General features: G+C 48.2%; 2 protein-coding genes across 8 annotated transcripts in view; one reads left to right on the top strand and one right to left on the bottom strand.

Annotated features, from left to right (window-relative positions):
* MGA (MAX dimerization protein MGA) overlaps positions 1-5166 on the bottom strand; it is a 57967-nt gene extending 52801 nt beyond the window's left edge. For all 7 annotated transcript variants that reach the window (XM_054275073.1, XM_054275079.1, XM_054275077.1 and 4 more), the window contains exons 1-2: positions 5092-5166; positions 3039-3156 (exon numbers count right to left, since the gene is read on the bottom strand). The gene's annotated coding sequence lies outside the window, so the exon portion shown is untranslated. The remainder of the gene's footprint in view (positions 1-3038; positions 3157-5091) is intronic.
* Positions 5167-5457: 291 nt separating this feature from the next.
* LOC128936427 (skin secretory protein xP2-like) lies at positions 5458-7005 on the top strand. Its single transcript, XM_054275365.1, has one exon. The coding sequence runs from the start codon at positions 5458-5460 to the stop codon at positions 7003-7005; it is 1548 nt and encodes a 515-aa protein (XP_054131340.1).
* The last annotated feature ends 9648 nt before the right edge of the window (positions 7006-16653 follow it).

The following is a 16653-nucleotide window of genomic DNA, read 5'->3' as shown; positions in this document are numbered from 1 at the left end:
ATCAGTGTGACACCAAGGTCCAGGCTCACCCATACTCCCAAATTTTGCACTGACCATTGCCTACCACAAACTATAACTTTGTCAGGACTGGTCCTCATTCTGTCACCCTCAATCTTGTCTTATTCGAAAATGGGCAGAAGAACAGCAACATTACAAAAGGTCAGCACCCTTTGGAAATTTCTTGGCAGCATAAGTTTATGCTATAGAAAATTATCTCAGAAGCACAGAACTAAAGAAAATAGATTTTTAAGAGACTTGACAAACGTGCATCAAAACATTAATACAGGTGGGTGTGTATGGAGGCCCAGAGGAATGCCACCAGCTCTGTACATGGATGCACACCTCTGTCTCTAATGTGCAGGGTGTTGGCACCAGGTAAGCAGGGCAGTCTCACCCACCTGAGAGACAGCCAGCACTGGGAACAGCACTGTGGCCTGGAGCTGCTGTGTCCACAGGCCAGCAACCAGGGAGACTGGGATTCAGGAACCAACAGTGTCTAAACTCTGCTGCTGAAGGGTCCCTACCATACATATAAATATACACACACACATATATATGCATGTATGTGTATGACCTCATCCTGCTCAGACAGGGAAGGGAGCAGGATATGGCTGTGTCTGCTGTGCTCCTGTATGTGTATGTCTGCCTGATTGGTGTGGCCAGTCATGTTTATATGTAAATGTCATGTGTGCAGGTGCTCTATGGGCTTGTAGCTACCAGCAATATATTTTCAGCCTTATTACTGGTCATATTTGGGGCATGAAGCTGCAACAGCCTCAACGTGTTGGATCCAGCATAGTATTTTTCCTGTAACAAATCCAGTCAGAAATAATTACACCAATTTCAGGGATAGCATTTTATACCTACAGTCATCACAATATTCTGTGGAGCAGTCATTGAGTTTTAGGGCCACAGGATAGAGATGCTATTTTGTATTAACCAGTTTGCTTCTGAACAATGACAATACAGAAATAAATGGGAGTTTTTTTCAGCAAGTGAGTAATTTGTACAACTGAGAACAGACACAGAACTCAAGAGCAGACAGTACCCCATGTTCATGGCCCAAAAGTTCCAGTCATGATAAAAGAAACAAACCAGAGACTGTTGACATTGCCAGAGATTTTGCTACAATTTTACCTAAGGCAGGTAGAAATGCTTGCCTGCACCAAAACTGAACCCCTGGTTTATCAAGAGAACAGATTCATCAGTAAAAGTCACAGCAATACTACAGACTCCCACCAGCTTAAGTAACCCAGTTCTAAGCAGCTTAAAGCTGACAAGAAACAGCAGTGCTGCACTGGAGAACAACATCTTGTTTAGATCACTGTGAACACCAGTTTTGAGGACTTGTTTGTGATAAACATGAATTGGCAGCACAGCATTGAACTGGCTTGCACCTACTGAATCCTGATCAGAGGGAGTTACAACCATCCCATTACTGGCTAGTATAAGGTATTTGAAATCTTTAAGTTCACTACCAAGACGTACACTCTTCCCCCAAATGCTTCTTGCAGACACATTCCCTTGAAGGTATGAACTAGATTCTTTACAAGCTGCATTTCAGCACCCAGTAAACCACACTCCTGTTTTCAGTAACGCCCACATGGCGCTAGAACGCGCCCATTCAAGCCTACCTGCTACGAGTTATAAGAAACTGTAAATGCTGGAGCTGCAGCAACAAACTGTTCTTCAGCCATTCTTACATTTAACCCGTGGTAAAGATTCAGTAACAAAGACCTAGGCTTTGCTACAGATGTATATGTGGGAGAACAACGCAGAGTGTATACACATGTAACTATACATAGGCAAAACAGAACAGCTGTCAACTTGTGAAAAACACTCAAGAGGTGTTGATTACATTTTTTGTCAGCAATCCCCTGAATAAAAAGTAGATACATGACAGGACTTTTCTGTCACACAGCACAGAAAGACACTACTACAGGAGCATAAAGGAGGCTTATTCACTTGCTAAAAAGAAGCACTAGCTGAAACTACACTCACAACCTGGAAACAACAGCTATCAAAACCAGCTGTGCCAGTGTAACACACCCACAGCAGCAGTCAGCAGTTTATTACAGCAGTCTAAAGTTTACCACTAACAACAACCAGACAGCCCTGACTGGGCTCAAAAATCCCACGTTTTGGACATTTAAAAAAAAAAGCAAAAACCAAGCACCAACCCAAAATCCACAAGCATTTAAAGAGCTGAAAACGTAGTCATGTTACAACCAGAAGTGTTGAGCAATGTGCACAGTAGAAGAGTTAAAATACAAAACCCATTCTTTCTTTAGATAATGTTTTGCCACTTTGGAGAATGATTAACAGCAGCAATCCACAGGAAATTCTGTTAATCCAACATAAACTCTAGATTAAGCTGCATACAGAACGGTATCTAGTCCCATTTTCTATGCCATAACCAGCCCCACTGGCCTCCAACTCCTTCTCCTTCAGTAGCAGTCTCCCAGAGCTTAATGTTAGCTGTACAGAGATGTCTGTAATAATTAGCAGCATCTATGTCAGCTCCAGACCTCTGTCCTTAAGCAGCAGAACACGGCCAAATTTACTTTAGGAAAAGTTTACCTAATGTTATTTTTGATAGGAAACTAGCTTAAATTCTTTTCTTAGCTTTAGTGAAGAAATATAGTTCAGTGCCAAGATGATAAAAGATGAAAGTGGTGTCAGAATCTAGACCAAAAGTGAGATTAAGAAAAGAAAATATTGAAAGAAATGGACTGTTGCAGGAAAAAAATGTTTTTCAGATATAGAACATCTTTTAGCTTTCTTGCTGATGCAAATACACAGAAACACATGCTACAGCTGCAGCCAGAAAGCACTTATGCCCACAAAAAGTCTGACACAGCTTGGGCACTGCCAGCTTTCAGCCCAGAGCCTTGCTTTATACTAAAACCAAATTCACATCACAGTCAGAGCCCTGACTGTTGCAGGATGAACAGGTGGTAGTTCAGAAAGTGTTTAATCAACTGAGAGCTACACACCTGCAAGAGCAGCAGCTGCTTTTGGAGGAACAAGGCACATACCTGGGAGGGTGGAGGAAAGAGAGAAACTCCTGCTTCCCCTCTCCAGCAGCCATACCATGCCATGGAGTCCAAACTTCCAGCTCCCCATGAAGTCAGTAGTTTGACAAGAGCATTAATCCTGCAACATACAATGTATTTTATATTTCTCAAGAGTTACCAGAACTTTTGGGAAACACTTCCCCAACACTGAAGATTGCAAAATGGAAATGCACCCAACTGGATGTGGCACTCAGTGCTATGGTCTAGCTGACAGGTGGTCATGGGTCAAAGGTTGGATTCCATGATTTTAGAGGTCTTTTCCAACCTAAATGATTCTGTGATTTCTGTTAAGAATGAACCACTGGTGAGAGGCCAGGGAAAAAAGGCAAAGTTAACTAATAATAAATGATCTTTTTTATCTGTATAAAACATGTTATATTTAGGTTAATGTATTTTACATTACTTCCCATATTTCATCAGTCAGTGATATGCCCATTACTCATACATTCAATGAATGCTGTACTTCTTAACATGCTATTATTTCAACTACCAACAATCACAAAATAAAACAATAAAGCAATGCTTTGCTTTTTGCCATGCAACACTGGCAGAAACCAGACATAATCAGCAGGAATAGCATCATTTTGATGAATTTCCATCCCTTTATGGCCATCATGAAGAACATTTATCACATATATGTATCTTCAGCTGGGGATCTTGCCCACATCATAGAAGAAAAAAAAAAAAAATGAGGCAAATAGACCTGAGCTCAGGACTATCCTACTCATTCAGCTACTTTATAGCAATACTCATTGCTACAGAGCCACCAATGGCTCAGCAAGTTAGAACTGCCAAGGAACCTGCATTCCCCTTTCAAGTGAGGGTGAAAAAGAAAGTGACACTAATTTAAGTCCAGACTGTTGGCAATGTGTTCCAGGTTTGTATCCACTTCATTACTGTTTATTGACTTACCTGTGGTAAGGCAAACCACAACAAATTAACAGAAAACACTGTACGAGAGTTAGCAAAACAGCACAATCACAGCATCACAAGTATCACACAGGGTCACAGTCTTGTAATTCTCCAAACTGGCTTTTCCTGAAGATTGTGATTGGAACAAAGAATGCATTTTTGTTGTAGAGTGGGAACTAGAGAAAACCTTTCATTTTCTCTCTTTTATGCTGTTCACATTTCTTTAATGCCTTTCTGCTTTGGGCTTGATTTAAAATAAAAATTAAAAGAGCTTTCTTCCGGTTGCTTTCTTCTTATGACACACCTTCATCATCCTTCTCATACACATCATTCTCACTGCATTCTTCCTTATCCAGTGCAGTAAAGGATTCATCCCAGGTACTAAAACTAGCCAAATCCAACAGCGAAAGCACATTTCGTCTTTGTGTGGAAAGAGAAGAGCAACTCCACCATCAAAACTTGATTCTTTGTTCTAAGGTAACCCAGTCTTATTAACAAAAACCAATCCAATACAGCACAACACATCCTTAGTTATGGAAGAATAAGACAAGAGGAAAGCCCTGCTGGTGCTGCAGCTAATGACACTGATCCCTATGCACATGCCATGGCAGAGTGTGTTTTGTAGATCCACTGCTGTCTATGAAAGAGCAGACAACAGCCTCCTCATAGAGAAGAGCTCTTTCTCACTCCACTAGCCAGAGACCTATTTCATTGTGTTTGTAAGGAAAATGTTTTGGACTTCCCATTTCTTAAGAAACCAGGTTTTAAAACAACCACAAACTTAATAAACCATCTAGTGGATTTGTGTATAAATGAAGAAGTGGCCTACAGTCAAAGAGAAAGAATTTAAGAATTTCCTTGTTTTTCTTTTTTTTTCTTTTCTGGAAGGTAACCAAGTTTATTCACAAGTAGTTTCCTCCAGCTGCATGTTTTCCCCCATGGCAGGCACAACAATGTCTGCACCAATACTGAGCCAGCAATGGGTGAGGTTAACAATCATCTGCTGTTAGATGAAATACAGAAGTGAATGAATGCTGCCCATCTCCACCAAACCTAAGAAATATGGGGTTCTTCCTACAAAAAGATGCACAAAAATGCTCACCTACGGGAACACTTTTCAAGCAGAATCAATTTCCCTTTCCAGTTCTCAGTACAGATTCACAAGGCACTGTGCCCGAGAGCACTCAAAGGGTGCTGCAGCTGCATCGGGCAGAACACCTGCAAGCGACAAGACCAAAGCTTCAGCCCGCCCCTCTTCTTTAAAGCCCTCTCGGTTTTCAGTCTACAGCAACTTCAAATCTTCGGGGCTCTAGTCCATTCCATCAAGCGCGACTACAGACGGCCCATGCCCTCACACAGTTCAGGTCGGGAGAAAGGCAGAGTGACTGTTGTGCAAGATCTGACATCTTAATGAGTCAGGCAAGATGCTCCAACCACATAATGGGAAACCACTCATCTCCCCGGGCTGATGAAACAGCCGCTACTCCTCGTGCCTGCCTACTCCGGGCTGAGCTCGCCTTCGCGCTTCGACTGCCTTCCAAACTCCTCACTCAGTGCGAGCGGTCCCGAGCAGGTCGGTACCGGGGCCACCAGCGGTGTCTGCCCCGCGCGCCCCCGCGGCGTGCCGGGGCGCACGCGCGCCGCCTGCGGGCCGCCCCGCCCCCGGCCGAGGGGCCCCGCTCCGGCCCCGCCCAGCCCGCCGGCCTCTGGCACCCAGGGGGCACCGGCGCCGCCTCCCAGAAAAGGCTCTCCAGTAACCCAGCCCTGTCTTATAGGTGGCGCTGGACACGCCCCCAGCGGGGACCGGTTCCTGGGAGCGCGATGGCTTAGGGAGCAGAGGCAGCTGCCCAGGGCCGGGCCTCACCCGACCCGACCCTTCCTAGCTAGAGCGCCCGGATGCCGCTCGGTCCCTCTGAACAACCCCCTCGGTCAGGTGACCGCCGGCCGCTACCCACTGCCCGCCCCCCCCCCCGGGTACCGCCCGCTCGCACCCCTGGACAGAGCGGCGCGGGGGCGCGCGAGGGGAGCGAGCGGCCGCCGGTCCCGGCCCCGTCCCGCGCGCGACCCCCTCGCCTCAAACGCGAGCGCGGCGGCAGCGCGCGGGCAGGCGGCGCGCGCGCGCGTGATTGGGCGGCCGCCGCGCTCACGTGACACGCGCACGCCTCGCGCCACCTCGAGCGAAAAACTTCCAAGGAGAGGAGGGGGGGGACGGCCGGCTCTTACCTGGCTCCGCGCACCGCCCCGGCCCACGCGGCCCTCGCCCGCCACGCGCGACCTCCTGCCGTCCTCATTAGCCGCCGCCATCCATCACGTGCGCTGCGCACGTTCCCTGCCCCTTCCCCTGGCTTCTCTCCCGCCCCGCGAGGCCGGTGCCGGAGCGCGGCCGCGCAGGAGGAGCGCCGGGGGCACCGGGGACCGGCGGCGGCCGCGCGGACCAGCTGCCTCGCGACGCCCCGCCAGCGGCGCGGCGCCGATTGGCCGGAGCCGCCCGCCGACGCACTTCCGCTCCCAGAGTGCCGCCGGCCACGCCCTTCCCGCCCCTCCCCCGGCCGTGCGCGAGGGAGAACACGCCGCTCGCGCGTGGGGCCGCGCGGCAGCGCCTCCCGTGGCCGCGGCGCGCGCGCGCCCTCCCCGAGGGGCAGCCGCGCCCCGAGCGGTTCCCACGGGCACGCCGGGCCCGGCCCAGCCGCCGCGCGCCTGCCGCGACACCGCCCTGCCGCCCCTGCCCGCGGCTCCTCGTCTTTCCTCCGCCTGCCGCGTTTGCAAATCACGGACGGGCGGCTGGTGCGCTGCGGAGTGCGATGTTCCGGCGGTAGCCGGAGCTGCGGGCGAACGCCGACGGAGCGCGGCTGGAGTTCAGAAGGATTTCCCACGCCGTGGGCGCTGCTGCCGCTGGCACAAGGCTCTCGGACCCGGCAGGGCTCCCGGGGACCGGAGTGTTTGTGCAGCGCCCACGGAACTGCACTCACACCGATCCCCCAGTTACCGGGAGCTACGTGTGTGCCGAAAGAGTTAAATAAAAGCCCGTCGGCAAAGGGACGTATTCACTAATACCTCTGAATGTAACAGCCCTGCGTGGTGTAGGCAAAAGGAGATTCTGGATACTCTTATCCAGAAAATCTATATTTGGTACACAATGAAATAATGGAACAAATGTTGATTGAAAAAAAATAATACGTAAACCCCCATGAGCTCTGAGCAACATGGATGTGTGCAGGTTGGCTGAACTGTGTGGCAACTGTAGCTGCATCAATGAGGAAGGTCGGGCCTCCTGTGCAGTCTTGAGCAATAATTTCAAGTTGACTAAGGTAAAGGCAGATGACATGTAATGGAAACTAATTTAAAACTTAAACAAAAGCTGGTGGCAAACAGCACCATATGTAGCCCTGGGCTGAAGTTTCTGTGTTGGAGGTCTTGGCCTCAATAGGTTCTCAGTAATTGCAGCAATCTGCATTCCCCCAGGCATTGTGACATTACTGAGAATGTGTGACAATATAGCTGGGGAATCCATGAGGGAGGTAAAAAGGGAAGTGTCTCATTAGACAAAGATTCATATTTCTGCAAAACTGAACTTCGTGTTGAATAGATACTGAATTGAATGGTTGGTTCTCAGATCTCTGAGAAGATCAAAGATATCTTACATCATATTTGGGGAATCTGCATACAAAGGTTACAGATATGTTTATGGTACATAAATTTTTTTTGTCCTTTTACAACCTTACAGCTGAAGTTCAGAAGGGTTTGGATGTCAATGGAGAAAGCACTGGTGAGCTTAGGACCTGTCTTTTTGGAAATTTCATAGCTTTCTTGAAATTTCTGCTGCTGTAAGGGATGAAGTCCCCCATTCCCAGCTGCAGGATCTGTTTTACTTAATAGGCCAAACAGAGGAAACCTCACCCAAATAAAATTTACTGTTTGACATTAACTGTAACGATGTTGCAAACATATAAAAGGATAAAGAAGTAATGCCAGGGCAATCAAAGATATTGGAGTTGGAAAAATAAAAGATAACCCATGGAGGGGAAGTAAGTCTTTGATAATCTCTCAGGGGGTAAAGACATAATGACTAGAGTGGTTTTGAAGGAAATCTGATGGTGTTTGTTTGTGAATATCACAGAAATGAGCCAAGCGCATGTTACAGCTAAAAGAATAAAAAAGAAAAAGTGTTGGTTTGGTCTCGAAGTGCAAAAAATATCCTTTATTGGAAAGAGATAGATCTCATGACTGCTGTGTTGAAAAAGTTCCTATCCAAGTTATATTGGAAAATCTTAACTTTAAAAATGTACACATTATTTGAAGCAGAGATGCTCAAATTACAAGTGAAATTTTGCAGAAAAAACCTTCTGTTTGTTGGCTTTTGGGGTGTTTTTTGGGGTTTTTTTGTTGTTTTTTTGTTTGTTTTTTTGTTTGTTGTTTTTTTGTTTTGGTTTTTTTTTTTTTTTTGAAAGATAAGTATTGGGAAAGAAGTGCCTGTTCTTCCAGGGGCGTGTTCACCCGGGGACCACACTGCTCTTCAATATCATGTTTACCCAGAGGCTCCCACTCACTGCCCCATTTCTCTCCACCCTCCAGTTCACGCATCACACACATCGTTCATTGTTGGCCTCTACACTTGAAATCAACACCCAATTTTTTCAGTTCTTCCATCCCCACCCATCCCATTAAGAATGATAAAATGGGCCTGGAAATCCAATAGGAGTGCTCCTACCGAGGAGCATATATAGGAAACAAGGGCTTTAAAAAACTGAGCAGAAACAGGCACATCCTTTTATAAGAAGAAATTATGCAGGTTTTGAGTGGGCTGAGCTTGTGGGAGGAAGGAAGTGTGATACAAAGAGAAAGGGTGGTGCTAAATCTGGTCTATGCCTAAGGCTGGCATTTTATTGCCAAACTCATTACCTGCTCTGTTTATTCCTGATGACTGTAGAAATCAAACCCCTATAAACAAATTTTGTTTTCCCATCAATAATATCCATTTATAATTAATCAAAATGTAAAAATAATTACCTTTAAATGACAATAATTGCATTTAACAACCACCACAACCCTTATGTTTGAAGTATGTTATGTAAATGCTTTAATCAATCACTCAAAGCCTGCAAAATGTCAGATTAAGGCTGCAACTTCCTGGGCATTGAGAGAGTCAGGATCATATGAAGAAAATAATGCGTGAATTTTTCATGAAATCAGCATTACACGCATGGGAACCAGATAAAGATCGCTGAGATAATTGTAAAGCTGACATTTACTAGCTTTGCAGCATGGGTTTTGCATTCCAAATAATGACCTTCTTAATAGATGGGAAGGGTTCATTGACGATGGTTGCTTTCTAAGAGTTTCCCTTGGTTACATTGGAGCTGCTGCTATTGTGTATCTTTGTCTCAATTTAAACCTGAACCTCCCCTTTATACCGGTCACCAGAGCCGCACACTACAGTGCAATTGTACAGCAAGAAAGGTTCTTCTTTCCAAAGCCAGAGGCCAGGAAAGAGGCAGCCACTGGGACTGGAGAGGTAAGGTGGAGAGGAAAGCCTGTCCAGGTTTTCTTTAATTCAACAAGGAAAAATGGCACACAAAGCAGAAGACATGTCCCTAACTTTGTTTCTGTTTTTGTTTCACAGATGAAATAAAGCCCCCCAAGGCCTCATCGACTGCTCCCCCCTGCAGCCTTCCTTCTTACATCTTCCTGTCTCCGGACACTTGCAGGAGCCTGTGCTTCTGCTCTCTCTTTTACAGAAAGCTGCAAGGTGGCCAAGTCCTCTCCTTCTCAGGGTTCGTCCCAGCTTCCCTCCACGAGGGCCAGGGACAGTGTCGACCTCCGAATTCCAAGCTGCTGCCTTCCCCAGCCCAAAGAAGGCAGGGCTGAAACAAGGCTGCACTTGAGCTCCTCACCCCAGTCATTCTGCAGAGAGCTGGGAGACCTGCGGCAGCACCCAGGAGGGGAGCTGCTGGCGCCGGCGCGTCTCTGCAGTTTACTCCCGGCACGGTGGCTATTGAACGCACAAACCCTGGGAATGCACCAGTGATGAGACACTGGGATTTGGCTTTCGTGCTGCAGGCGAGTTCCTTAGGGGCACAAGGTACCTTTGGGATCTGGCCAAAGACCATCGCCCGCCGAAGGGAGCAGCCCCGGCCACCCCGGCGGAGCTCTCCCAGCCTCGCTGTCTTTCCCAACTGCTTTGTATGCCGCAGTTTTGGCTGCCACAAGCCTAGCCGAGCCCAGTCTTTTTTCCTTCCTTTTCCCGTTTTGAAGAGACCGCAGCCTAACAAACCCTTTCCTGCCCGGATGGTTCAAACCCACCGTCCCCAGGCCGTGGGCTGCCCCTTCCTCGCGGTGACGGGCGACACCGCAGGCGAGGGGTTAAACCGAGGAAGGCGGCTGCCGGCGGAGCTCCGGGTCAGATCGCTATCGCAGCGCCATCGACCCGAGCCCCGCCGGTACATGGGGGCGGGGGCCGGGGCACAGAGCCGCCCTGCAGGGCTGCGGGGGCACACAGGGCTGCGGGGGGCACACAGGGCTGAGCGAGGGGCACACAGGGCTGCGAGGGCACACAGGGATGTGCGAGGCGCCGGGGCTGCCCTGCGCCCCACGGCCCCCGGGCGGGCGCGGCATCGGGTGCCTCGGTGCCCGCGGCCCAGGGCTCCTTCGCCGCCGTACACACGCCGAGGGAACCCAGACACCGATCGCTCGTCGTCCACGTGAGCGCGGAGCTGTCGCGGAGCCCCGGCAGGGAGCTCCAGCTGCAAACCGCCTGCACACGTCTGCCGGCAGCAGCGCGAAAGCAGCTGCGCTCCTGGCTGAACTTCCCGACAGCACCCAAGCCTCTCCCTGGCTCCTTGAATTATTTCCCTTTAAACTGAAGGTGGTGGTGATTTCTCAGATATATGAAGCCAGTAGTTCTTATGCAGCAACATCGTCATTTAAAGCAGTTTTGAGAGCCCCAAACGATATTACAGATCTAACAGACTCCACCCGTGCCCTGCAGCCTCTCCCGGTGAAAGGAGGCATGAAGCAGGCACAGCTCGTCCCTCCTGCAAGAGGCAGAGCTCTGTCCCTGCAGCCCAGACTGCCACTGGCATACTGGGGTCAAGGCTTGGAGCTTCCCCAAAGCGGGAGGCCTACCCGGTGGCTGACAGGGAGGGAGGAAAAGGGAGAGAGAGGAGGAGGGGAAAGGGACGGGGCAGGCATGAGGCACTGGGGTACTGCTCAGAGGCAGAACAATGGGGTCACAGGTTTTCTGGGTGGGTTGGTAAGCATTCTTAGACTGTCGTGGACCATCTAGAGGCTCCCACACATTGGCAAAATTTTTGCCCTCCCCAAGGGTGTCTGAGTGGTCAACAGCAGGTGAGGGGAGCTCAAGGTATCGGCTGTACCGCCTGGGCATGAGGGCACCCTCTCCCCTCCCCATCTCCCAGCCCCAGCAGCACTGCCCTTGTAGGACTAAGTAGCAGGGTGGACAGTTTTGCCATTCAAAGAAACTCGCTGCCCTAAGCACTTGTCTGCTACCCACATCCTACCTCTGAAGCTGATACAAAGGAAAAAAAAGCTCCTGAGGCAGGTGTGCAATGCAGAGACCAGCTCAGACACCTGGCAGCGGAGCACCAGCTCTCAGAGTCTGGCCTGAGGCAAGGAAACTTGCTCAAAAAGCTACAGCTGCATCAGTGAGCAGTGCAGTCAGAGCATGTTCACAGACCAAAGCCGCTGGCTTTGGCAGCCTACAGCTTGTGCTGTACTCATTTGGGCAGGGATGGTTTCCTCAGTCCAGCTCCTCACCAGGTCTGGGAACTGGCAGCCCTTGGGCAGCCTGCGAGCAGCAGATGCGTTCTCACAGCCCATCTCCCAGCATGTCCTCATCAAAACTCCCCCATCAGTGTGAGGAGGGACTGTCAGGACATTCACTATGAATGCAGCATCCTTGTCTGAAACAAAGACATGCTAAGGTGTCCACTTCAAGTCAGTGTTTTCATGTTACATATTTCACTGAAATAACATAACATTTCATTGCTTCCAGGGAAGCAATGGCACAGGAAAGGCAATTATCAAATATCAACTTGCTTCATAGATGCTGCTGATAAATAACATAACCACATCACAAAACTGCACAAGCAGTTTAAGGCACAAACAAGCAACAAACTCTGTACGGTCTGAGAGCTGGCGCTTGAAGACATTTCTGCATCTCTCCCAAGCTTGCTTCATAGGACAGCTCACCAAATCTACATCCAGAAATCTCATCAGGTTTTGCATGCTGAATGTCAATGCAAGCAAAATTACTAGTCTGGGGCCAACTTCTCATTTCAGTTGCTTTCTGTAGTTTTGCAGTAGTCAATAGTTATAAGTGAGCAGAGGTAAAGTCTGGCCAGGAAAATCTCCCAAATCTTAGCCTGTATGGAGCTAGAATATAGAATTTTCTCTCACTCAGCAACCTGCTACTCCTTCTTGACAACTGAATCCTGATAAAAAAACATTCAGAAACATAAGCAGGATTACCCTTCACTGTTCACCAGCAAGGTCACTAAGCAGAGTAAAGCACTGAGGCCATCTCAAGAAATGTGCCTGCTGCCAAGGACCCTTAGAACAGTTCAGTAGCGTGGTAACAAGGATCTTGAATTGGTCAGCAAGGAGAAGGATCCGACTGGTCACACAGGGCGTCCTTGTGGGTGTAAGTGCTAGCGGGGTTCAGGGGCTGCTGCTGGTGCTACGGCTGCCCCAAGCCAGGCAGGATGGCTGTTCTCAATCTGAGCTGGGGCAGGGACAGGGAGGCAAGTGAGGCCATTGGGAGGTATTGAAATCGCATTTGTGGGATGCAAAATAGCATTTCATGGATGAGCAGGCAGCAGGGAGAGCTGCAGGGGAAACAGAGCCTGCTGGGAAAGGTTTTTCCTATAGACCTACAGATCATTAAATGACTTCAGCTTTCTGAAGAGCCTATGTTCAACTGCCTTTATGGGCATATTTCTTAGGATTATGAACAATGAATGTGAGGGATTTTAAAAATCAGGCAAAGTCTGCTGTTATACAAGTCCCAAGAGCTGCTCAAATTCATTCTGTAGGAGAGGAGACTGGCATTTCTGAGACACAAATGTCATGCTAGAGACTACAAAATGTCCCCAGCTGGCATGTTATCCCACCTCTGCCCTCTCTGAGCTCTCTCTGGAGCAGACAACACTGGCTCACTGGCCAGTCCTCAGCAGCTGGCTCTGGGGGTGCAAAGCTGAATCAATCCCCAAACTTCCTCAGTATTGCTCACTTCAGGCTGCCCTGGGCTCTTCTGTGGATGAGGGGTCCCACCACCAAGGCTTGCTCCTGTTTTCCAGCATCCTCCTTGCGAGCAAAAGCTCAAGTGAGAAGAAACTGTTGGAAGAGAAGCCATTGTCTGTGGGTTCATCTGCACTGAGGGAAAGGCATGTTGTGCCCTTTAACCACACCTGGTGAAGACAAGGCAGTGCCTTGCTTCCATCTGTGCTAGCAGGTTCAGGAAAAGAGTTGTGGGAGAGACACAGATACACCTCATCCTGCTACTGTATGGCAAGACCACAGAAAGCCTTGTCTTTGAGATTTAATCCCCATTTGCACTAATGTTGTGCTACGAACAGCTTTTTCATTATTTGCCAAATTCAGTGTCAGTGATGTCCTGTGAGATGTTTACTGAGGAAATAAATCCATTAATTTTTTCTCATGAAATTTTAGAGCCTTTCTGGAACAAAGGAAAGAGCGTATTTTCTACATTCACAGATTTCTGATAAACAGGCAAGCTGCAAAGCACGATGTTGAATTCTTGCCAGCCTTGTGACGGCATCATCCCCTGGACTTCCGTGAGCTGCTGCACAGTGCCCCTGCTGTGGGATCAGCATCAGGGCTCAGCAGTGCTACACAATGCTTCAGCAGCTGAACGGGCTCAAGGAAGCAAACCAACGTCATCCCAGCAGATCATCTTCACCCAGGAGAGATCAGGGCATGGCATAAAGGCAGACTGGGTGCATTTCCGGGTTACATACCACATCCTTCCCTCAGTTGTGCTATTTTCATGCCAGAAATCTGATCTGATGATCTCAGTGCCTTTCTCACAGATTTACACTACTATCAGCAATGAGTGGTTCAGACCTGCAGTGCAGGAGGCCTCTGGGATGAGGTCTGCTCCACTGAGACTAAATGGTTGAGTGGGTGAACATAAATCCCCCCTGTGTCTTTAGTTCCAGCACTGCAGCTCCCTACCCTACAGCTTGACAGAGCTCAGCAGACTGGCAATATTTTGCGGAGTATATTAAGAAAGGAAACAGAGAAATACTGAGCTGTGCTAATTTCTGCCATAAATCAATAGGTTCAGCCCCTCTCATTTGGATCCTTGCTTGATGATGCCTGCAGAAAAACCCACTGGCTGGTAGGGCAGCAGCCCTGATCAATTTCAGTGATTACCCAGGGAGACTTCATCAATAGGTGGGAAAAATGGGAAAGATTTCACATAGTGAGCCTGATCACTGCCTCAGGTGCAGCCCAGCATATCAGTTTCAATGGAAGTGCATTGGTGTAGTTGGGAGTGTTGGCAGACAAGCTTAGTGAATCACATGGGGGGAGGGAGTGTGAGAAGTCACCGGCTGTTTGCTCTGCCAGAGATTTCCACCCCCTCAGCAGCGCTGGTGGAAACATGTGCCTGTGCTTCATCCTTTTCTGTGCATCATCAGGTGTATCTTCACTACCCTGAGCACTACCAGCACTGCTGGCCCTGGCTGATGGGGTTCCCAATTACAGCAGAGAGGGAGCACACAAATATTGGAGAGAGGGTCTTAAACTGCCCCAGCTGTCTGATGAAATGCTAAGGCTTGAAGTTCTGATTTGACACAGGTTTTTTTACTTTGCAGGGCTTCTGGCAACAGCTAAGTGTCTGCTTCTCTCTGGAACGCAGTTTGGATCCCCTGCATAAGCCCCAAGTCTGCATCTTCCTTTGCCCTTACACCCTGCAGCTCAGGTACAAGGTTCATGGTCACCAAAAGGCTATTAAAGCTCAGTCCATCCTCATATGCCCTGCCACACGCCTGCACAGTATTTCTGCTCCTCTTTCTCTTTGTGTATCTCTGTGTAAGAAGAGGGATTCTGTAGACAAATAATACCAGGAAACATATTAATTAGTTCTGAACCTTGCCTGACTTTGGGGAGGCATGCTGCTTTACATCAACTAGCAATGTGAACCTTGGGAGCTTTTAGCTTCTTTAAAGGTAATTTAATAAGAAGAAGCAGTGAGAGGCAGCAGCCAGTGACCGAAGGGCTCTCTGCTCTGGCTAGCACCGTGTCACACAAGCAAAAGTTGCTGTCGCAGAGGCATTCATTGGCAGAAGCAGAGAGGCAGCAGCAGTCTCCCACGCAGCTCAGGTAATGACAGGGTAGCAGCCAGGATCATTGTCTTATATATCAACTAAGAGAGCAGAGACCTTCTGAATTTGCTGCAGTAACTGCCATGTTGCAGTGTGCAGCCTGCTGCTCTCCAGTGACCCATCATTTCTGTCAGCTCCCCCTTTTCTGTCACCTTTACTGGCACTGCATGGTTATCAGTATGTGCTGCAATACCCTGTACTCCAACTGGATCATTTATGCATGCAAGCCCTCTTTCCTTGTCACGAATTTGTGCTTCCTTACACCACATGCTGGCAAGAGCCAGCTCCTATAGACTCTTCTGGAAACTAGTCCAGTTCTACAAAATCTATACTGAACTGAGCAAAGCTTAAATCAACAAGTGCCATCTATCTCCTGGGGTCTCACATTTCTTTCAAATGTATTTCAAGCCAGTGAAAAGAAACTGGAGGAAACAAAAGCTGTTTAGATATTTTCTGTGCTGCTGAAATACCTGTTCCCTAATTTCAGTCCTACTGCCAAATATAGCCAAAAGATGGTCTGTTTCATCTAACTGCAGTTGGGAGTGACTTGGCTTGGCATGCCTCAAACTGGAGGATTCATGGAGTAATTAGGAAGTGAGGAGTCAATCATCTTTGTTGTTGCCAGACCTCAGTGCAGTGACTGAGGTCTGATTCATACTGACACTGAATTCCCTTTATATGACAGAAAACGCAATCAAAACCCATGTCCATCAGTCTTTTCAGTTCTTGGACTAAGTAATTGATTTCTAGCTCTGTTTCCCATGGTAACAAGGCCTCTGATCACCAGCTGCACGTGTTGGCCCTAATAGCTTTTGAATCCACTGCTTTATTTTGGCCAAATGCGATGGCAAGATTGAGGTCTGAAGGAAATTAAGTTCCTATACGTTTTCTGAAAAAAGTCTGCATGTGGCAGACCCTATTACTTCCACATCAGTTCCTTCACTGCAGATGGAAATTCAATGAGTATTGGATGCCAGAAACTCCACCAAGGGAAAAGGTTCTTGTAAGAACCTTACTAGGGGCAAGATTCACCCAGGAGTTGCAATCACCCATTGGATCCAAATCCACAGGAATCCAGTGTTTGTAGAACAACTTGCTATTTTAAGGGAATGCAGCAGGTATGAAGTAACAAATCAGTGTAAAATTAGGACTGTCTATGAGGGTTCCTCACAGAAATCCCTGGTAAAAAGTAAGAGAATTTGCAAAAGTTGGTGATTACTGAGCATCAGGAGAGGATGAATACCACCAGCAATGTGTAGAATGAAATCAGGAAAATATGTGCAAATATCGTTCCTTTC

Source organism: Melozone crissalis, unplaced genomic scaffold, assembly GCF_028551555.1.
Source record: "Melozone crissalis strain CALT ecotype California unplaced genomic scaffold, PUWL_Pcris_2 ptg000018l_1, whole genome shotgun sequence".
Taxonomy (NCBI): domain Eukaryota; kingdom Metazoa; phylum Chordata; class Aves; order Passeriformes; family Passerellidae; genus Melozone; species Melozone crissalis.
This window is presented reverse-complemented; position numbering and strand designations above follow the sequence as displayed.